The 23392-nt window shown below is 44.9% G+C and overlaps 1 protein-coding gene across 1 annotated transcript in view; it reads left to right on the forward strand.

Moving 5' to 3' along the window:
• The window catches only part of LOC117587508 (bifunctional heparan sulfate N-deacetylase/N-sulfotransferase), a 57901-nt gene that overhangs the window by 21959 nt on the left and 12550 nt on the right, over positions 1–23392 (forward strand). The window contains exons 2-3 of the mRNA XM_034278299.1: positions 10237–11426; positions 19725–19934. Coding sequence (XP_034134190.1) covers positions 10837–11426; positions 19725–19934 — 800 coding nt within the window. The 5' untranslated portion in view covers positions 10237–10836. The remainder of the gene's footprint in view (positions 1–10236; positions 11427–19724; positions 19935–23392) is intronic.

Raw genomic sequence — 23392 nt, forward strand, 5'->3', positions numbered from 1 at the left:
TGGACGTTGCTCTGACATCTGACGTTGAGACTCTTTTGGACAATGGGCTGCTCTGGTGCCCCATTGTTGCAACCACTTCTTCCACCCCCCCCCCCCCCCCCCCCCCCCCCCCCCCACAAATCTCTTTCTCTCTCTTACTTTCCTGTCCACTCGATTGATGTTTGCTGCGACAAATTATGTCATTGAACTGCAGCACACGCCCCCAATACTCCATGTGGGGCACTCCTCTCTCTTCTCTTACGCCTTTCCATTGCTTTGCCTCTGCTCTTCTTTTGTTTTGTAAAATGAAAAATTACCCAGTAAAAATGCTGTATTGGGAATAGACAAACAGAAAACTCCCAGCAGAGCGCTGTAGAAGATGATGCCCCTGAATAATATTTATTTAATGATTTATTTACATTTTTTCGTCATCGTTTTTTTCTTTTCTTTCCTCTTCTACATTTTTATTTTTTGTTTATTTGCCTACGTTGATTTTTTGATTTGTAAGCAAAGAAAAACTCTATGCAGAAACTGGAGCGCAGACAGCAGATAAATTGTTGGTGAAGAGGGGAAGGAGAGGCAGCAGCTGATTTGTTTGTAATTTGAAGATAGCGATAGATGGAGTGCAGATCGATGAAATAGCTGCAGCGCAGTGGATACATTTTTTAACAGATAAATATGAGCTGCAGCAGCAGTGAAAATATTCCACCACTCCGGGGAAACTCTTGAGACTCAATTAGCATGTGCTTATGCATACTTGTGCATGTATCTACGTTATGGCAATGCATGTATCTGTATCTGTATCTGCATCTATATCTGTATCTGACATAAATTCAACAATTATTAATGGCCATTAAGCAGACTGTGTTGCCACTGTCGCTTCTGAAGCCTCACAAGTGAGAGACGAGAGACAACAGTCTATGGATAAAATATTTTTATGTTTCTACTCCCAAGGCGTGTCCATCGCGCCCACAACCCCCTCCCCAGTGCAAACCAACCATCGTTAACCCGTAAAATGGGGCCATTATTTATTGCTTTTTACATGGCAAAACGAAGGCCAAAAGAGGCCACGACTCGCTAGATGGATGGGTGGCAGTTTGGGGCAGGCTGACTTTTTGATAGGTTCCCCACAACCACAAAGAGAATGAATTGCTCCCAGACAACGAACGAAAAGAGAGAGAGGCAGAGAGAAAGGGAGCAGCGGGATATGAGGGAGCTTCCCCTGGATATCTGATGGACACTTTGCGGATGACCCTCCCAGCTTTTGTATATTAATGAACATTTCCAGCTGCATTCTTTGGCAGTCGTCCGATCCGTGGGCCATGCCCCCCAGGCAGTGCCCCCAGGCCGTGCGAGTCGCGTCGATTATGCGGCAAACCACTTAACCATGTCCTGGACATCACTCTCCACGCTCTCTTTCTCTCCGCACTCTCTGTTGAATGGTTGGATGGTTCATTATGATAATAAGTCTGTTTTCGTGGTCCGCCGGGGGGCTTACGTTGCGTGCTTAAATGTCGCCAATTGCGTGTATCCTTACCTCTTCAGGGACATCCAGTAGCCAGTAGGTGGGGCCACAACACATCCCTGCCACAATATTGCAAAAGTGTGTGTGTGTGTGTGTGTGTGAATCTGTGTGGTGTTTGTTTGTGTTTGGTGTTTGTGCCCTCTCATAATTATGCAGCTGGTGGCTTAATTATAAAACGTTACTCCTGCAGTTAACCTGGGAAATTAATTTATACACACAACCAAACAAACACACAGACACACACACAACCAAACAACAACATGTGAAATGAGCTTGGGGCTGCAGGCAGCGCCTGTGGGGATGTTCAATCACAACCCCAGGATCGGCTTACGTGTACATGTGAATGGGGACTACGTTTACGTGCTGCATGCTGCAGATGAACGTGAGTCAGAAACGGGAAAGGGACTACGGAACAGAACAGGAACTACTGGGATAGGGCATGCATGGAGACATGGAGTATGGAACGGCGGAAACTGCGAAATGGGATATGGAACACCTCGAAGACCCTTAGAATACGAAGCGATAGACAAAACTGTAAGGAGGATGGAGCGATAGGGGATAAATGGGACACCACTATAACGAGGGGCGACAGGCACTACTCTTATGTGTAGGATGGACACTATATTGATGAGCGACAGACCCCATTCCCGCCTCGATGGGCGAGGGTTTGGCCTTCCATTATTACATACCAGTCTCGGCTTCATTAACTAATTTTAGCGCACACAAATAGCATAATAAATTGATGAAAATGGGGCTACCAGTGGGGTGCAGGGGTGTTGAAAATTGTGCTGCCATCAAAGCTGGAAAGAGACAGAGAGGGAGTGATAGAGAGGGATGGGTATGAAGAGATGGCCCTGAATGGGGCTGCACTTGTGGGTGTTGGTTTCTGTGTTACCATAATGAGCTAAAATTAGGCTTATATTTGCATAGGCTTTGGGCCCCTGTGCTATGAAAACTATGGAAATTTAGTAAGCGAAAAACAATTAGGGCATTTCGGTGAAGATAATCGACCGAAAAAGAGAGATCTTTAGTTGGGAATGACTTGATTAAAGCGAAGCTCATTTTGTCTTTGGTTTTTTGTTGCTCTGTTCAATGAAATTTCCATTATCTATAATTGACACACAATTTACTTTGAAAGAAAATAAATTATTTTGTTGTACTTTAAACTGTGTACGTTGCTGTGGGAGCAGAGCTCTGTTTAAGCACAATCCCTACACTATAGATAGTCAGATCCAGATAGTCGTCAATCCAGTCATTACCACATTAAGTTCTTAAATGCAACAGTTAAGGAGAAGCTCATTTGTGTAGTAACTATATTTAATGAATGACTTTAATCATTCGATTTTATTCATGGAAAAACCTGCCATATCATGCCTTGTTAATCCCCGTCACTGTCATTATTACTTATGGGAAAGATAGGGTGGAATCTTTTGTATTTCCTTCAGTGTAAACGACGCATTCCCATTAATTGAATTAACTCGTGAATGGAAGGGGCGGGTAAGGGCGCTAGATAGATCCAAGGTCTGTCTATGTGGCACAAGTGCGAGCATGCCCTGTGTGGCATTGAAATCACTTTGCCGCATTATCGCGTTCCAATTGATTGCACACACCCCGGCAGACAGCAGCAATAGCTCGTAAAATGTTAATAATTATAGAAAGAAACAAATATTTACTCTCAGTTGAAGATACTTCAGATACTTCTCGTTTTCGTGGTGCAGCATTGAGCTTGAAATTGCTGCCTCAAATAAATCTCCAGCGGCGCGCACACACACAAATTGGTGGCAACAACAGCCGCCGCCGCCGCCGCTGCAGCAATTTCTGGGTTCAATTTTTGAAGGGACGCCCACTCTGTAGAGCTTTTGCTTCTCATTTCCCTCTTGTGCGTCCATTCGGTTGGATAGGGGAGGGCAGGGGGAAGCTGTGGGTTGGGTGGCCATTGTCAATGTCTGCAAATGATTTTTATTCTTGGATTCTTCTACAACGAAGACCAGAACCAGAGAAGTCTCCCCAACCGCAAGAGCCAGCCAAAACCCATTGGAGCGAGTGCTTGCCGTTCTGTGGCCTAAATCCCTGCCCCTACCGCTGGTGGTGCTGCTGCAAGTGCAACCAACAATTTTGGCCAAGATTTTGTCGTGGGCTGATGATGACGTCCCACGCATTTCTGTGCCTCAGACAAAGTGAGTGACAGTAGAGCCTCAAATTGCAGACAAGCGGAGCGAACCCAGAGCTGGGTTTGAGCCGCTCAAAGTGGGAGGATACAATAAGAGGAGAGGAGAGGAGGAAGCAGAAAGGGGCAGTGTCATGGTAGTGCAAGTCATAAGCAGCTCTGTAGCCCCAATGCTGCTTTGGTGTGGCATTCGTTGTTTGGTGACTAATACCCTCTTGGCTAGAGCTGTGGGTAATACCCGTATAATATTGGATTGGAATGAAGAGAATGCATCAGTCGCAGGTACATATTTTACTTGAAGAATCTGTGGAAATTGGAAGCACAAAAGTCGGACCACCATGCAGAATATAAACTCAATCATTTGCATGTATATCTTGAGAATTTCTTAGGACAAGGTTACTGATAATACGACTTGCAGTTCCTAGAATCAATATTCGAAGAGTATCTTCAGGTGCGACCCCGGAAGCCTGTTCTTTCCCTCATTCTTGTTTGCTCTTAGTCGTTTTGGTTCTTTGTGCAATTGACCGACCCACAAGGCATCGCATCGGATCGTGTTGTAACTGGTTTTTGCATCTGAATTATGGAAAGTTGTTTTTCTGACGGGGGAGGAGGAAATGTGATGCTTGCTGCTGCTTTCATATCTGACCCATAAAAAGTGATTTAGGATAAATGGAAAATGGCAGGCAAAATTACTCAAACTACAATTACTCATACAATATTAACCCCAAATATCTCAAGATATATTCTATCTGTCAGCTCATTATTTATATATATATTAAGTGTATCTGCATCCAGTTCCTACGGTGGCCAATCCTTGTGAAGTTCCTTCGTTGGTCTCCTTTTGTGTTCGGGCTGCCACAGAATCCTCATTAGTGCAAGAGGATCTATGGCAGTGGCAGAGTGGCAAAGCGCTGGGGCAAACAGTTTTCCAATTGTGCAAATTGCACACCGAAGCCCAGAGCCTCCTCAAGTGTTGGAGGCACTTCAGACCTTCCAATTGAGGCGTCCCACTCCCCTAGTCCCCTGCCCCATGGTCTGCCATTCTAAGCTCTCCATTCTGAAGTTGCAGCAAATTGAAATAAAAATCAAAGTGATGTAAAATACTACATTGAAACACTTTGCAGACTGGAATTTTATTGGTGGGGCGATGGGACTGGGACGGGGGCCTCTGAAGTATTTTTAGAGACAAAAAGTAGGTCAGTATCTGTCTGAACAGGGCCTTCTGGCCACATGCCACCGTGCCATACCTGCCACCATTTACCCCTTAGATTCTCTGTTGCAATATCTGCAAATGAACACATTGAAAGTGTCGTCTCCTTGAACAGATTTCCCTGCCACTCTTCCACTCTTCCACTCCTGGCTGCCTGCCACTTCTGTATTTTCCCCTTTTTCCATTCACACTTTAGTGTTCGATTTGTGGCCACAGGGAAAAACCAACCAGTGAAAAATGTTTGTCAATTTTATTGGACAAAAGTTCTTTCTTCTATGTGTGTGTGTGTGTGTGTGTGTGTGTGGAAAGTGCATTTCAATGTTTGCTAATATTCCTTAATTAACCAATAAAATGAAAAGATACAGAGAGCGACAGAGGTGGAGAATATCTCTCACTCTGTGAATGTTTTATGAGTTTTTTTATTTGTATCCTAAATACCACTTGAGAGTGTTTTCCAAGTGTGTGAGAGTTTTCCCAGTGCCCTGTGTCTGTTATTTTGCGAATGGAAAGCAAAAGCCAAAGAGGAAAACAGGGTTTGAGGAAAAGTGAAAGGCCAAGAGACAAGGGAAAAACAAATATAAAAACCATTAGGCAAATGTTGTGGGGGGATAATTGACAGACGAAGCAGAAGGCGAATCCACAATTATTGTTGGGGAAAAACACTTAAGAGACACTTCCAAGAGACACTCGAGGGAGCAGTAGGCGGAGACATTTCAGGGGAGGAAGGAGTAGGCTCAGGGAATTAGGGGAAAAGTAGGAAAGGAAAGGCTAATGGCTGGCAAAATAAATGTGAGAAATCACAGAATAAACCTTTTCCCTCTATGACTAATGGAATACTCCAACCAAATTCCAGAAAATAGATACAAAAATAAATTGAAATACAAATAAAAGAAAGACATTGACAACACGGGGACACACGCCTGCCTATAAATAAAATCAGCACTTCATTAGTCTCCACTCAACAGCAAAACAATTCATTTGTTAAGGCAACTTCTAGTGGAAATCCAATGAAAATCTCAACAACAAACCTCAAAATATGTATCGAAAATCTGTCTGTCAATTTAATTGTCAGACAAACTGATTTATGGCCACATAAATAATGAAGAAGAAACCTCTGAGCATAGCAGAGAGCATTAGAAAATGGAATATTCCAAAGATACAAACCAACAGAAACACAGACACGACGAACAGAAGGCGCTAAAGTGTGAAAAACTCATTAAGATACGTAAATTTGTTTATCTGTAAGGTATACAATTTTTGTGGAAGCCTCCCACGCATGCCACCAACAAAAAGGGGGGAAAACATTAATGTATATAAAAAGCAATCAGCCATGGAAATACTCATGGACTCACGGATTCCTCGCTCTGCAAGGGAACGCCAAAAGTCATTCATTCATCAGTCAAAACAATCATCAGACACAGAAACCAAGAAAACAGAAACAGAAATTGGAGACTGAAGAATGGAGTCTCTGAAATTGGAGTCATGTCTGGCCAATGAATGAGTCAGTCATTATTGTTTTCCTGTCTGTGCCTGTCAGTGGGTTAAAAAACAAGGGGCAGGGGCTATCTGTGGGTTAAAACCAAGACTCTGTAGCTGTCAGTGGGTCAAAAGCATGGTTCAGGGAGGCGAGGGGGAGGGCTTAAAGCCAAAGTCATTTGTCCAAAAGTTGTTTGTTTATTTCTGTTGCATTCAATTTACTAAAGACAATTAATTTTTTTGTTGCTGGCTGCTGCTGCTGCTATTGTTGTTGCACAAATTGAAAACGATTATCAATATGTTGCACACTGACAGGCAGTCCGGTCAGCAGGGGGCACGGTGTCAGGGGTTGGGTGTGAATGCGCGAAAAACTAACAAAAAATACAGAAAATAGAGCAACAGAAGAGAAGACAAACATACGGCAGTGGTAACAGCAGCAGCAGCAGCCAAAAAAAAACAAATGAAAATAAATCGAACTTTACAAGAGATTTGGACTAGACGATGCCCATTAATTGGTGAATATCGATGAGAACTCAGAATTAATTCTGACACTTTCTTTGATGGTAAGCTACCTGGAAGGCTGCCTTGAATCCATGGCACACCACACAAAATGCCCACAATGGGTGGCATACCCAACAAATCATAGGGTACTCTAGGCAAAGCAACAACAAACATTTTGGGGGCTGACTGATAAATGGCCAACACACAAAAGGCAGGCAAAAGAGCGCCAAGCAGCAGGGGCGCTGCATGCAGCCGCAGAATGGGGCGCAGTGTGGATGGCAGGCATCTCAGGGGTGCCCTTCAACGCGATGCCCCTGCTCACGTCCTCAATGCAATTTAGACAGAGAGAGAGAGAGAGAAATATGCTGAGGAGAGTCTTGTCTATGCTTCCGAAATGTAAACAAAATGTATCGTAAAATAAATAGTTTTTAAAACCATTTCCCTCCCAGCCCAGCCACGAAAAAAATGCATTTAAGGAAAAAGTGTGAAAAAGTTTTCGCCTTCCCCAAAAAGAACAGAAAAACGAATTTCGAGTAAACAGAATAGAACTTTCGAGAGTTTAATTCGAATAAACTGTTTGGTGACATGGGATATGTGTTATGGAGGGGAAATCATAAAACCTTAAGTCAATTATAAAGGTGGATTGAAGAATGAGCTTGAGACTGACTGACAGGCAAATCACCAGCAAACAAATACTGCAATTAAATGGAAAAGTTAAGAAAAACCACTGAGCAGCGAAAGCAATTGAAAGGTGGAATTTGTGAGTCGAAGATGGAGATACTCTGAAAGGATGAAATAGTGCTGAAGTCTAGAGCGTTGGGAATCATATGGAGATCCAAATGCGATCATTTACCTTTGGATAGAATTTCACCTAAAAGTGAACCGTTCTTTGGGGTTGCTGCAGATCGATTGATTCTTTTCAAGCTATCATCTATCTCTAAGCCATCTTTGGAAGGTAGATCCTTCGACCTTCAAAAAGTCACCAAACCTTCACTACTCTCTTCACTTAGGCCAAATCCTTATATCCCTCTCCTGAAGAGTTCCACAAGAAAATTCCAGGAAAACAAATGAAGCTTCTAGCACTGGGAGGATTGTGCAGCAGAAGAGAGGATGCAGGTCCAACTTTTGGATTGTGTCTCGCTTGGTTTCTTGGGCAATTGAAGAGGAAATTAAACAAGTTTGCCTAACGAAGAAAACGCACAAAGTTATTTTTCCAAGCAGCGCGCCTTAAAGTATGCAGCCGCCGCACGAGCAGCAGCAGCAGCAGCAGCAAGCGGGAAAAGCTTTTCCGAGAACAGTAAACTTTTCTTTTCTTTCTGCAGAAGCCGGAATCTGCCGCTGATGCGGGGGTCGGGGCGGCGCGGCATTGTCACTGCTGCTGCTAAACTTTTTGAATCAATTTAAGTTTTGACATTTTAATGATAAATTTGTAACATGCAGAGAAAAACAAGGGCAGAAGGACACCCTCCAGTAGCTTCTCCTTCTCCTCCATTGTTATTTCTTGCCCGTGCTGTGTGTGGCTGCTGCTGCTGCTGCTCCTCCTCCTCCTCCTCCACTGATGGACCAAGAATTCAGTTTATAAATTGCTGCAAGTGTTTCTCAAGATTCGAAAGGGAGAGGAACAGCGCGGGAGTGCTGCGGCGAGAGTTGCTTATGAAGTGACTTTGGACTGAAATGAAGTTCGAACTAAAGAGTGTGATTTCCGAGAAGGGTTAGGGTAAGGCAGGGGGTGTGGCAGAAGGAGTTGGAAAATTGATAAAAGTATGCTTAAAGTGAAAGAAGGAAACTTCGATTTATATGAGTTTTCACGCTCGCTCCATCACTCTCTTTCCCTGTGATTTCTTAAATGTTTAAAGATGTGAAATTGATCAATTGAAGATTGAAGTTTTCAAGGAATTGAAGATTATTGATTCGAGAGGGTAAGGGAAAGCTACAGGAATAACCGTTCTCCCTTTCTTACTCTCACTCTCTTTTTGCTGTTATCTCGAACACATGTTCCATGTTTATCGAGGACATAAAATCATGACAAACATTGTGTGGTTTTTTGTTTCGGTTGTGGAGGCCATCTAAAACTCATTATTGACTCATTTTGTTAGCCCATAAAGCGCCCCAGAAGTATGTTGTCTTTATTTTTCGGTTGACAGCCGCAACAGCCAGGCATTTCCAATTAAACTCCGGAACCGGAATACAAGAGCATGCCGCCGCCGCCGCTCAAATACGTGAGGGTTCTATCTGCCTGCTGCCATCTCTGAGGCCATTAAGAGCCCCTGCAAACTGCGGCAGGCATATGCAGTTAATGGCTAAAAACACACACACATAAACACGGATACAGATACAAATACAAGCACATAGATATAGAGATGGAACCCTCCCCAGAGACATTTGTATCTTCAGAGCGTTCAGTGTGTGTATGATTTCCCATTTGCCATTTGTGGCTTTGACAATTTGTCGCTTTATTTGCAGAGCAGCAGTTCCTTCTGTTTGCATTCCATTCGAGATGTTCGGACAAATAAATTGACGAAATGTCGTGTCTATGTGTTCAAGGCACTGGGCGGGTCCTGTAGACGCTCGAGAAGATATACCAACACCAATTTTTGAGTGTCCTTTGGAAGCAATTTCAATTCCAAATTGAATCGGGGTTGCACAAACAAATGTCATCATCAATTAGTTGTGATGGCGTTTATCGATACACCCACACATTGGAGAAAGTGCTGATATGCAAAAGGTGCCACCTGTGCCACCACAGGTACAAGTGATAATGGGAATTTATGTTGCAAATTGAAATTGGAGTAGCAAAAAGGGAATCGAAATTTATAGACATCGTAATTTTGCAATTGGAATCTCAATTTATGGGATTTTCACTCTGACTTTTGGAGAGAGCTTCCAACAGCAAAATCATTCTGTTTCAGTTTGGAGTTAGTAAAGCTTCGTGGCAGAAACTGTTTGTTATTTTTGAATATTTATTTGCAAAACATGTTTCAAGTTTTATTTGAATTTTAAAGGAACGACTCTGACGATTATGAAATGTTTCTGCATACAAGGAAGTCATTGAGCTCCAAGTTCCATGTTTCGACACTCCCCTCGTGTCCACATAAATCGCTGAATAGAGGCAAGTGTCTGTCCACTTTAATGGTCAAACAAACAGAAGTTGAACTACATTCCCCCAAATATTTACACGTACTACCCATACCTATCTGCAGGCACATTTATCTATATCTCTATGTTTATATCTCTTTTGCCCCACTAATGAAAAGTCAATAAGGGAAAAGCCCCCCCACGCCCAGTTGTTGCGACATTTGTTGTAGATATTTGTTTACACAACCAAAAGACAATTATTTATTTATAATGTTTTTTTTTCTGATTCTTTACGTATTGCAGATAAGACGGACTGGAAGCGAGACTGTGGAACCAGTCAATGTCTGATTGTGTGTGAAAACTAGAACGGGGTCTCTCTCCCTCTATGACTGATAATGCTGCCACTCGACAAGAAGAGCTGCCACTCCATGCCATATGCCACACAATGGCCATGCCACAAAATGAGTATCTGAAAATTTGGAAACATATCAAATGGCGAAAAAGTGAAAAGTAACCGATGCGAACAATACAGACACAACACAGATGTAACAGGATATACAACGGCAGGAAAAACAACAGAGAGAGAGAGAGAGATTGAAATTTATACACGCATGGGAAAATACAAAAGTTTGAGTGGAGAAAAGAGCTAAGTTAAGCCAAGAAGAAGCCAGTGCCATAAACGAGAACTTATATTTTGATAATTATTAAACAGAAAGACAGAAAGACATGCATACATATCCCTGAAGCAAGGAAACGCTGCCAATTATAAGCGAGAGCGAGAGAGAAAGTCAAACATAGATTGAGATACATTTACTCGTAGATAGAACCACCGATTGACAACAGCAGCAGCAGCAGCAGCAGCTGGACAAAAGCTATAGAAAAGCTTTATTACCCAGCAACAATATGACAATATCATCTGGAGAGACAACAGCAAGAGGTGCAACCACGAATATACATCATGCAACAAATCGCAACAAATATGAAAAACTCATTACGAAGCCACAGATGCAGAGGCAGGATGCGAATGCGGAAACGGAAGCCAATGAAAGTGCCTGTGCGGATGGCAATTTCAATAAGCATTTTGGCAATGGTCACGGAACTGGAACTACCACAGATCGCACAATGCTATTGCCTTTGGAGGATACAAATGCCTCCAGCATTGTCACGTACAAGCTGAAATCGAATGCGAATGGCAACGGCAATGGCCACATCAACAGTGGCAACAACAGCAGCAGCAGCAGCAGCAGCAGCAACTCGTGCACCTCATCATCAACGTCAATTGGTATCGCCGGCAGCAGCAGCGGCAACGGCAACGGCCATCAGGGGCCAGGCAGTGGATCCTATTCTATGGGATGGATGTGCCATTGTTGTAATTTAATTGCACGTCGTTGCATTGGCTTCAATGTGCGACGATGTGTTTTTGCCCTGTTTGCCATCACGATGGTTAGCATTTTCTACTACACGCATTATGTCGATACGGGCGTATTTAATGGGTGAGTGCAACAACTACGAACAACACCAAATGAAAGCCCGGGAAAGGGAGAGACTATCCTCCTCTTTTTTGGGCATTTTCCAGCGAATTTTCATTGTGTGCTCAAGTGGGGAAAATGCACTTGATGTCTGTTACTCCTCTGGCCGCATAGCTCATTGTTTGTTGTGGGGGCAGCAGCAGCAACAGCAGCAGCACCTTTTGTTTTGTGTTCCCTGTTTGATTGGATCCCTATTCTCTTTTTTCCGACTTTCATTTCTTCTGCTTGTTCATTTTCAAGTGGGTTTACAGAGGCAGCCAGGGGCAGCCAGGGTCCTGCTGGCATATTGCTGAAAATATGCTGAAAATTAAATTAAAATCAGCAACAATCAGGTGCCTTGGAAAAAGAGTAGAGAAGTGTGAGATTAAATTGGAAAAGATGCACATACACATACCCATAATGATTTAAGAGCATTCTCGAAAACTAAAGTTCCCTCCTAAAACTTCTCTCTCCATTTTCGTTTGCCATCAAAATTTTAATGCATGCTGTGCGCTCCTTTCGTCGCTCTTAAAAAGTTTTCCAATGTTTTAGTGCCGCTCACAAAGTTTTTCACCTGCTGGAATCGGCGTGGAAATCATCAACAGATTTTTCTATGGCCTGCGACAAAAGAAGCAGAGAATTTGCCATCCGTTCGACAAGTTGCGGCAACCCCCGCACCTGTGTGTGCCACACGGCACACTTTTGCTCGGCTCAACACCTTTTTTTGTGGTTCACAGGGAATACTACTCCTGGCTCTGGTTTCTCAGCTCTCAGGTGGGGTTTCCCTCTTCCCGTTTGACATACTCGAAAATAAAAACTCATTTCGGTGTGGCGCCATGGCATTTCCTTCGGCGCTGAAGTGGTACTCGAACGCGGTTCGGAGGGGGCAAAATATTGCTCATAATTGTGAGCGCTTTTACTCGTAGTTTTCCCTGGGATGTGTGTGTGTTCTTTTCGGTGATTATTGTGAGAGTTGGTAGAATTTTCTTTTATACATTACATTTTTCGCATGAAATTTCTCCGGCAAACGAAAAGCCGAGAGGAGGAACCAAAAGGCGGGCAGGGGCATGCCTCACCTTTAGCTGTTGGCTACTTTTGCGCGCAATTATGGTTTACAAACACATTTCCCAACGAGCAAACGGTTTCCTGTGCTTCCCACCCACCCGCCTGCAGTTGCACAAACATCTGGGGGGGAGCGAAAGTTTTTTTCTGATTACTTTCATCAGCAGAACGAGAAGCCGTGTGAATGGTGGGACGAAGCCAAGGAGCCGTAGAAAGAACTGCTGTAGGGGTCCTGCTGCAGGTGCTGCAGCTTGTAGTCTTTTGTTTTTCCATGCCACACGCCACAGCAACACTACAACTACGAGTATTTGCTTGAAAAGGATCCAAGGAGAATGTTCTCAAAAGTTGATTATTAAATATTTACTTTTGGGCTTTGGCCAGCAGTTTGGAATTTAATTTACGGACTTCAAAAACTGTGGCAAAGTTCATTAGTTTGGAGGCTAAGTGGTTGACCAACCGACGGATGGACGAACCATCAATCAAGGAATGAAGAATCCCCCTGGAGTCGAGGAATTTATCTTTATAAATGCCTCTGGGTGTGTGTGTCAAAATATGGTGAATTTGAATGAATTTAGAGATGGCCTCCGGACTCGAAAATGATTGTTGCATGCCACTGGACTGCTGCCTGATGCATGATGCGTGATGCCTGCGTGTGTGTGTTTTGAGTGTCTGTGTATTCCGGTGCTTCTTGTGGTTATCCGTCCGTTATGTAGGAAAAGGCGGAAACAAGTGACGTGCCAACACTCCTTCTCCCTCACTTTTTTGAGTGTTTTACCTTTCGGCTCTACAGCTACGGCTCCGGCTCATGCTTCTGCTTCTGCTTCTGCTTACGTTTCTGCACCGCTTCCCCTTGCTGTGGTTGCCCTGTGGCCATAGATGGCAGCCGAAGAAAGGGAGAGAGCGGGAGAGCGGTAGAATTCTGATGTGCTGCGTGTTTGTTTATGCCGTCTGTCATTATTTGCACACACGCACACGCAACACACACACTCACTCTCTGAGTAAATGCTAACACGCATATGCATAACCGTAAATGCAGTTGTTGTTTCTGTTATTACTGACGCTGCTCTCCCTCTCACCTCTCTCGCTTTCGTAGGTGCAAAACGCATTTTGACAAAATGCAAACGTACGTGATTTGCATGCAGAGTGACTGACAGATGGACAGACGGACAGGGAGAAGGAGAAGGAGAGCGAGACGAAAACAAAAAGAGAGCAATAGTTGAAGGGAGCATCGTTAGTTTAGATACCCTGGAATATAAGCTGCAGAGAGCTATCTGCATTATTTACTCGGTGCTTTGGAGCAGCAACAATGAATTAGTCAGCTAATCCTCTAAGAGTATGCATAAAGTAAAGAATTGTAAGGTACAAAGATATAGATTTTACAGCTAATTTGTTGAGAAACTCTATTTTATGTATATTTTGATTGGAAATATTTGTGCCAAAATCCCATCATATCCCTCTTCCAGGGCACACACATCGAGATAAAAACAGACACAGAGAGAGAGAGAGAGATAGAGATAGTGAGCTAACAGGCAAGAGACAGACGGCTAAACCGAGAGCAACAACACGCTCCCACTGACATGGACACCGCTCTCCCTCTGCTGTGCCACCCGCCTGTCGCCTGGGACGAGTGCAATAATTGATTTGTAATGCAAAAACCTGACAAAACACACACAAAACACATCACACACCACACAACAACAAATGTGCAGTGCAATTTGCATGCATTTTGCAGTAAAATGTAATTCCTAATTCTGAATTTTAATTGAGTGTCGGATTATGTCAGAAAATTTGATGGGGAAAAAACAGGAAAAACAATTAAGGAAAACTGATTTTCCACTCCACATTCTACACTCTTTTTTCATTCTGTTTTGCGGACTATTTGTTTATTCCATTTAGAACGCTAATTGCTCGTGGCAGTTTATTCGATTAGCTTGCGACTATCTTGTCGCCTGTTAGTCGAATCGGACGGGCAATGGAATGCCTGTCACCACATAAACACGTCCCAAAGCACACCAACAAACACACGCACACACACGGAAATCCACTTCGCTGTCACTTTGGGAGTTCTGTGTTTTGGATGTTTTTAGGACATTATTTGCTTTGCGTGAGAAGTGCGATAAATGCAATTTGATGTTGGGAAGGCCTGCAGTGGATTGGAGTGGATGTGTTTTATTTCTGAAAATAAAATCAACTCTAAACTAAAATGCTGCCCTGCCTGCCTGCCTGCTGCATGCGATAATCAACATATGAATTACTGCCAGACTTTTAAATGCAGGAAAATTGCGTGGCGCCGCGTGACGTGATGTGTTTTCATATTTTCGCGTGCATTAATTGACTAAATATTTTAATTGCAAATGCGATTATGAATGAGCGATGGTCCTGCTATCTTTACATTCAATTTGAGTTCCCTGTGTGTGTTAACATTTTTTTTAAATGTGATTACACACGTCTGTCCGTCGGTCCATATGCGTATTTGCACAGAAATCCATTTGGCCATAAGGCTTTTGCTTCATTGAAGGACTCCACGTTGTGCCGCCGCTGTCCGCTGTCCGCCGTCCGCTGTTTCGTTCTGTCTGTGGGCGAATGCTGCGAAATGCAATAAATAATTACATTTATTTGCTTTAAATGCAATTACAAACAAACAAACGCACAAACAGAGGGCCAAACACGACAGACGGACAAACGGACGGACAGACGAACATTCGCTCGGAGACGCCTTTTGCATTTTCGCCCCTGCTCTCCCGTTTCTGAGGCTATTTTCAACGACTCCCCCCTTTCGCCACTCCCCTTTGTTCACAGTTCATTTGCCAGAGTCCTGAGTCCAGAGTTCTGCTGCTGCTCCTGCCAGACACTCTGGCGTCCTGTGCTGTGTCCTGTCCTCTCCTTGTCTTGCCTTTCTCCTCGCTGCCTTTGCCTTTGGCCTCTCCACTGACATTTTCCCACTCATTTCCCGGCTGCAATTCAATTGAACTTGGCTTGATTTATTTAATTAACTTTTTTTCTTGTTTTTTTTTTGCTGCATTTCCCTGGCAACCGACCGACGAGCACCGCAATCGGCGAGTCGTTGAGCCGCTGAGTCGCATGTCGGGAGTCTTTATTTCAAGTGTTATTCATCGGCTGCCTGCCTGCCGCCTGTCTGCCCTGCCTGCCCTGCCTGCCTGCTTCGGTCTGTGCAATTTTCATTGTTCTTAAGTGGCTGCTGCCTGGGAAATTCTTCGCTGCTGTTTTGCTCGCAGGAGCAAAATATTGGGGCTTAAGGATTGCAGCAATATTGCAGCAGCAGCAGAAGCTTCCGCTTTCATTCAAGTTTTTAATAACCGAAATAAGCTGATCAAAACCGTGTGGCTGTTGCCTGCCACTGACATTGACAGGCGATTCGGTGCTGCAGTTTTTCACTAAATTTGTGGCTTAGTTTTTCCCTTAGTCCTCCCCACTCTTTGCTTAGTTTTTCCCCTTTAAACCTGCGCTCCACTTTTGCCTCTCTTTGCTCGGCTCCTTTTTCATCATTTTTCTCCCCATTTCGAATGTTTAAGTGGCCGGCGCTTTGTCTTCTTTCGCCCCTCAATTTGGGGGGGGATTCGTTTGCTTTTTATATTTGCATTTTGCACCCCAGAAAAAGTAGAACTTCCACCCAAAAAAAGGCAGGGGCTTACGCCTTACAAAAAGTTGGTTTTTCCCCTTCCCCCCTCAGTAATTGTAGGTTTTCTTTTTGGTTTTTCCTTTTTTTTTTGTATTTGCTTTATTCATTTTTTGGCGCAAGTAAATTGTTTTTTCCTTTTATTTTTTGTCCTTAGATATCATATTTTTTTTCTATTCGCCATATCCTTGTGCTAGATTCCCATTTTATTATGCATTTCCGACTGGGGACTGCCTCTCGATTTCTCTCTTTTTTTGGGGGCGCTTTAACATTACGTATGCGCCTCGTTTTGTGGCAAGAGCGAGTCTCTTCTGCTGAGGCAAGCGGCGGCTGCTGCTGCTGCATGCATTTGCTACTTTGCAAATTTATTACAAATTTTTACATACGATTTATTGTCTGTGCGCGTGCATTGCTGACCCGCTTTTCTCGCAAGGAAAATGCTGGGGAAAAGCAGAAGAAAATCTTAGGAAATACCCAAACCCCGCTTGTGCTTGAGCTTGCGGCGAATTTATGCGCTCACGGATTCAATAAAAACGCCTCCCGCGTGTCATGTCTTCAACGTTGACTAATAAGCCTTGGCCATGCCACGCTCATGGTCATGCCCCATGCCCCATGCCCCATGCTCCACACTGTGCAACAGAGTGAGAAAGAGCGGCAGAGAGTGGCCAAGTTTGTTGCACGCCCGCATAAATAACACGTCGCAAATGCATAAACTGACTTTTTGTTGCCTAATTTATGCAGCAACAAAAGACGAAACTTTGCAACGGAGACGCTTTCGTTCGTAGTCCTTGCCCCCGTGCCACGCTGCCGCCTGCTGCCTGCCTCGTCCCTCTCTTCGAATCCTCTTCCTTCTCGAAAAACGGAAACGGAAATTTTGTGCTGTGCACAAATAAATCAGCGAAGTGAGGCCCCGGCCAGGTTGCATGCCTCACTGGCTCACTGGCGGACTGCCGACTGTTTGGCAGAGTTTCCACCCGCAAATGTTGCACGAAATGCAAACAAGAGGCACAAGAGGAGCACAGCCAAGCAGCACAACAAAGTTTCTTCATCATCGTTCGAGCAAGGGTCACGGCACGCGAGCCATCAGAAGTTGTTCCCGTTTTGCTGATGAGCCACGAAAGTGTCCTATAAAAAGTACAAACAAAAACTGTGGAATTAGTTCTGCTTAAAGAATAATATTTGAGGAGAGGAAAAATATATTTTTGGCATGGCAAACAAATGTGGAATTGTAGAGAAGCATTTCTATGGAGAGCATTCTTAGAGATACTGCAAAGAGCTGCCATGAACGTAGGCAAATCAGATGTGAAAAGTGTCTAAAGTATTTAATAATTCAATAATTTATTGTAGATTTGCTTGCAGTAATTGCTGAGCAGTTTCGCACTGAAAAGATATATGGAGAGTTGTTCCGTGTCTGCCTTCTACTAATATTTTTCATTGCCAAAACTATGCCCTAAAAATAATAGTTATCTCTCGACCAAAACGTAGCCCCAAAAGCACCCAACATTCCCCTCACCAACTGCCTAATTTTACACTGATGAATATGCCACTTTGCCTTTGAATAATCTCCCATTATTATGGACACACTCGCCTCTCCTCGTACTCTTTTTCTCTTTTGCATTCCAAAAACTAAGGCAAAAACTTATACGCTCTGTGTTTATGGCTTATGTTTTTGATTTAAAGAGCATTCTCTCCCACATTATATCCTGCACTTGTACTCGACTCTTGGTCTCTCCCCCTGTCTGTCTCTGCCGTGTTTATAGGGCATTTCATGCAGGGGCCGAGAAATCAAAAAAAGAAGAAACTTTTTTGGGAGCCCGGCCTGGCTGGAGTTGTTCTTTCTATTTGTATTTAGATTTGCTACAGCGTATGTCCGTCTGTGTCTCTGCTATGGGGGAGTACACATGTGCGAGTGTGTGTGGGAGAACTGTTGTGTGTTGCTGCTATCTAAATATTTTGTTTTGGCAGTGCAAAAGTTTTGCCAGAGCCTTCAAGCACAGTCCATGGTGCACAGTGCCTGCCACAGAGCGAGAGTCCTCCTGCTGCTCCCCCTGCACGGTTTTGTAATGCAAAAAGTATTTACATTTAGCCAAAGAGCACGAGTAGAAGGAGTAGGAGTCCTGGTCTCAGCCTGTCTACGCTTTACTTGGGATTTCGGGGGCTTGGCCTAATAGGTTTTTGTTAATTTTACGGCTCTCAGCAAAAAGGGTTTCTACACATGTTGCCAGTGCCAGGATGTAGCTCCTTGATTCGAGGACTCTTTGCTGCTGCTGCTCCTTCCGTTGTAATGTAATGTACTGCTGTCCTGCGAAAGGTTGGCCCAAAGGTTAGGCGGCAGGAAGTAGTTGCAAGGATATGTGGAAATTGCATAAGCTTTATAATAAAATGCTTTGCTCTTTGGCAACAGAAAGGATAAGAAATGGGAGCAAGGAGGCGAGGCAGCAGAAAGGCTGTGGAAGGTGCAACAGCAACAGCAGCAGGGGCAGCGGCAGCGGCAGCCAAAGTTGCAGGTGAAATTCTGATAAAATCTAAATACAAAAACTTGCCCAGGTCAAAGGGGATTCTGTCTCTTCTTGTGCAACTTTTCCACTCGCATGAGAAAAGTTCGGACCCACAAAGTGGCAGAGGGAGGGGAGAGGCAACACCCAAAAAGGGCGATAGCAGGGACTCCGAATTCAGGGCACACAAATTCACATTAGAGCGGGAGCTGCCTTGGTTTTACAGGTCGTTTCGTTGGTTTGTTAATGAGAGGCGCCCCGCCAGATTGTTGTTGTTCTTTAAAGGACACCCCACACCCACACACTCCTCCCCATAAACCGTGCAAATGAAGATATGTGGGACGGGGGCAAATTCGGTGTATCTGTATCTTGGTTGAACAGCAGCAGATGGTCTTGGCTTTTATCTTGCGGCAAACAGCAAAACAGCAAACTGTAGATGGAGGCCACACCGCTAACGACAGCGTGTGTGGCAGCAGCAGCAACGTTGTTGCCACATTACGCATACGCAACGTGTTGTCGCGTATCTCAATTTGTGGCTACCACACACTCCTGCCCGTCACTCCTTCTCGCGCTTCTTCATTGCTACTTCACTTTTGGCATACAGCATGTTCTGTTCGTATTTGTGTGTGTGTGTGTGTGTGTTCGTCTCTCTCCACCCACTGCAATGTTCGTCTGACAAGGCAAATACAATAAATGAATGCCGCTGGCTGTGGTCTTGCCTCTTCTGCTGCTTCTTCAGAGGAAGCAGTTCCACAGCTGCCTCTGCTGTTGCTTCTTCAGTGGAAAAGCTGCTCGCTCTTCTCCTTTTGCCAACAGAAGAGCTCCTCCTTCTTCTGCTTTCTGCAGCTATCCCCATTTTCTCTTATGTTTTTCCCACCCATTAAATGTTGCATTTTTTACGTTTTACGTGCTACATTTTGTTTGGCTCCCCAATTTTATTTATTCATCTTATTTGTTGCACATTTTTTCAGGCATCAATTTTAGTATCTCGTTAGGTTAATTGCTTTGAGCAGCCAAAGGATAAGGAATTAAAGGTTAAAATTGTATTTCCCCACTCTAATATTCTTCTCTTTGTTCCTTCATTTGCAGCCTCATTCAGCGGGACACACATCCGGCGCCCATCATCCACTGTCGGATGATCAATGCGGCGGGTAAACATGTCAGAGATGCCTCCCCAGCGCCCGATCATCGCTCCGAGGCGCGTCTACGCATCGATCCCAAGGTTCTGGTGTTTGTGGAGACCACATACTCGGGACTGGGCCGGGATATTGCGGAGCTGCTGGTCTACAATCGGATCAAGTAAGTACTTGAATTGGGAAAGAATGAGGGCAAAGTGTAAGGCGAAAAGCGGAACCATAGACAATTAGTTTTGGCCGCAAATTTGCATAATTGCAAAGAGGAAGAGCCAGCGAGGCAGCGATAATTATTACTACACTCCAAAAAGTGCGAGACTGGGCCAAAACGGATGTGGCAGCTGGTCCCCCACCCAACAAAATGAATGGCGAGTGCGAACCAAGTGAAGTGGCTTGCCCCATCCTGCCTCTGCCTTTGTGTGCCTGTGCTCCTGCCTCTGCTGGCGCCTGGCCATTGTCAATGTTGACCCAATTTGGGTAGTTGGCCATAAAAAGGCAGGTTATGAAATTAATGCCAAGCTCTAGGATGTTCCAGAGCCGTCTCTCTCTCTCTCTCTCTCTCTTTATTCCACCACAGTGTTGCAGGAGTAAGTGCCGCAGGCAGCAGATACAGAAGAGATTGTGGTGCACGGAATACAGAGGATGCTTTTCCTACTGGTGCTGCTGCTGCAGAGGGGCAGCAAAGCATTCCAGTTTAATTGGCAACTTATGCTTTTGTGGTCGAGTGTTCTGTCCCTCTGTCTGTCTGTCCGCCCGTTCGTAAGGCTGCTCCTCTGCCATATCCATCTCCAAAGCCCTGGCATCAGCTCAGGCGGAAGTCTCGTTTTCTCTGGCTGCTCGCACCTCACCTGCTGCCGGCCTTCTTTTGGCCCCACTTCCTGGCTGACTCAATGACTGTCTGTCTATCTGTTTGCCTCTCTGGCTGTCTGCCTTCTGGCCAAGTCAGCAGTTTTTCTGTGGCAACAAAGTCGAGTTGGGTTCAGCACCTTTAGGATGGGGTCGTCTTCCTGGGCGACACCGAACGTAATCCATCTGGCTCTTGGGGAGCGCATTGCGGTGGCGCTTCATTCTTGAAGGGTATTAGAAATGCCTCGTGTCTTTCAAGAGGAAACCAACCATCCATCCATCCTTCCGTTCTTCCGTTCTTCCTTCCTTCCATCCTCCTCCTACTGCTCCTCCCACTCCCCTGGGGCACACATATAAAGAGCTGTAACTATCCTTCCATCGGGCGGTTATGCCTTTGTGATTCCGGTCTGGAGACGTGTCTGCTCTCTCTCTCTCTCTCTGTGCATGTGGAGGTGTGAGCCTCGCATGCCTCTCCCTGCGAGCCCGCCCAATTGGTTAACCGCAGGATGACCGCAGGATGTTCATGCAGCCTCTCGCCTCCTGGGCAAATAACCGCAATTATTATACCAGCTGCACTTTGCCTCTTTGCGTGGGCGTGTCGGCAAGGGGGGGGTAAGGCGTGTGGCTTAACTTTTTTTGCCTCACACTTTTTAAATTTTTTGGTAAAAAGAAAATGAAGCACATGCATGCGAAGTATTCTGTGTTAAGGCAAGAAAATAGTTGAAAGAAGGAAAAACCTTGAGGGAATGGCCACCGTGTGGATCCTTTGGCCAGTGGGTGTGCAGGATCCAGCAGCGTCTCTCACTAGAAGAGGATCCCCTTGGCTAAGGCCAAGTCAAAAGTCAAAAATTTCAATTTGCCGCAGCTTTTGTTGATGTTGCCCTCAGACTCTGTCACTGCCGCCTTTTGCCCTCCTCGTTCTTCTGCCTCGTTTTCGGCTTTTGTGTTGTATAATTAAATTTTGTCGTTATGGCAAAGGGCAGGGCAGGGCAGGGCTCAAACTAGCAATGAGAGGAGGCTCCTGGCAACAGCTTCCGTTCTTGCCACTCCTTCAGCAGCAGACAAGGGCTTCAACTTTAATGAGATTTCAAGTACAAATAGCAGCAGCAGCAATAGCAGCAGCAGCAATGGCATTCAGTCAGTCGTAGCAGATTGTTCCCCCTCTTCCTGCTGTTGCTGCTGCTGCTCCTTCTGTTGAGTAATGCCAGGACATTGTCTCTCGCGTGGCAGCAGCAGCATCAGCCCCAAATATGCAGCCGAATGACTCTTATGACCTAATCAACTCTTGGTTATAGATGGCTGTCTGTCTGTCTGTCTGCCTGTCTGCGTGTGTGTGTGTGTCTAGATGGATGCTTTCTCTTTACATGAATGCCATCGCTCCTTCGTTCTGTTGTGTTTTGTGTGTGCTTATCAATGACTTCATTAGTAGTTTAGTCCCTTCACTCTGGCTCGTAACCCATGCGATCCTCTGGCGAGGCAACAAATTTCATTAACATTACCATCTCATTATTGTCGATGACTTTTGTGTGTGTGCACAGAGGAGAAGCACTAGAGAGAGAGATAGAGAGAGAGAGCAAAGTTTCGTTGCCTGAAGCTATCTGCCCCATGTGGCAGGGCATGGGATGTGTGGGGCAATCGCTGAAAACACGACAGCCATCAAGGGCGTGGGATGCCATGGCAGCAGCAGCAGCAGCAGCAACATCGAGCATCATTATTGTTAAGCGTTTCCATAGGAGCATTTGTAGCCCGTGCCGGCAACTGCGTGCCACAGTTTTGGGGAGTCCAATCGTTGCTGTAGCTGTGTGGCAGTCTGTGTGCTTAAATTTGCCAATGTGGCAGTGCGTTCCTGCGTTCATTCTTGGTGTGCGTTTGGCAGGTGCATTCCTATAACTTTCTACTGCGTGTGTCTCGTGGCTTTTCCATGGGAGTATCTGGAAACATTTGCAGTTTCCAGCTCCATGGCTCCCATTATCAATTATTTATGAGGCCAAAGCCTGCTCTGCCAGCTCATTGCTCCCAAGTTGCCACTCAATTAGCCATGAAATATGCAACTGCCTCCGACTTTTTTACACTGTCACACTTGCCGTATGCGTAATTTCTGTATGGTCTGGCTACCAATTTTGATGGAATTTACGAGATTTTATTCACTGCGCTGCAAGTCGTTGAATAACTGATTGATTAATCATGTTTCAAATCAGTTTTTGAGGGGAATTTCCGATTTGTTCCATGTTCCCATTTTACTTTAAGTTTTTGTGGCACTTCCCCCTAATGGACACACAACGTTTGCCATTTCCTTGCTCCCTCTTATGGCCGTTTGTTTGGTCTTTTAGCTGCTCTTTTTGTCCATTTCTTTGGCTCTTTTAGACGCTCCAATTAGCCGCCAGTTCAGTCTTTGGGGCCAATTGATTGATTGCCAGGGATTTCGAGGCACACAAACCCAGAATGATGCTGCTGCCGCCAGACAAATGGCAGAGAGTCGAGAGACTCGAGTGCTGCTGCCGGCCAATGTTGTACATACAAATCGAGTGCCAAGAGCTTCCGCCGCCAGGAAGCATGCAAAGTTTTGGCCAAAGTTTTTCCGCCCGAATTGGCGGCCATTTGCTGGCGTGTGTCCTGCCTACTCCTGGCCAGCCTCCAAAGGCAGAGAGCATTAACACACACCGAAAACTTTCTGCCACTTTTGGCGGCAGTGGCAGCATCTAATGCGCCGTGAAATTCTAATGGAATATTCTTTGGTAATTACGCCGCCCCAAAGCAAAGATCCTTCTCCTGTTCTGA

The sequence above is a fragment of the Drosophila guanche genome, unplaced genomic scaffold, assembly GCF_900245975.1.
Source record: "Drosophila guanche unplaced genomic scaffold, DGUA_6, whole genome shotgun sequence".
NCBI classification, from domain to species: Eukaryota; Metazoa; Arthropoda; class Insecta; order Diptera; family Drosophilidae; genus Drosophila; species Drosophila guanche.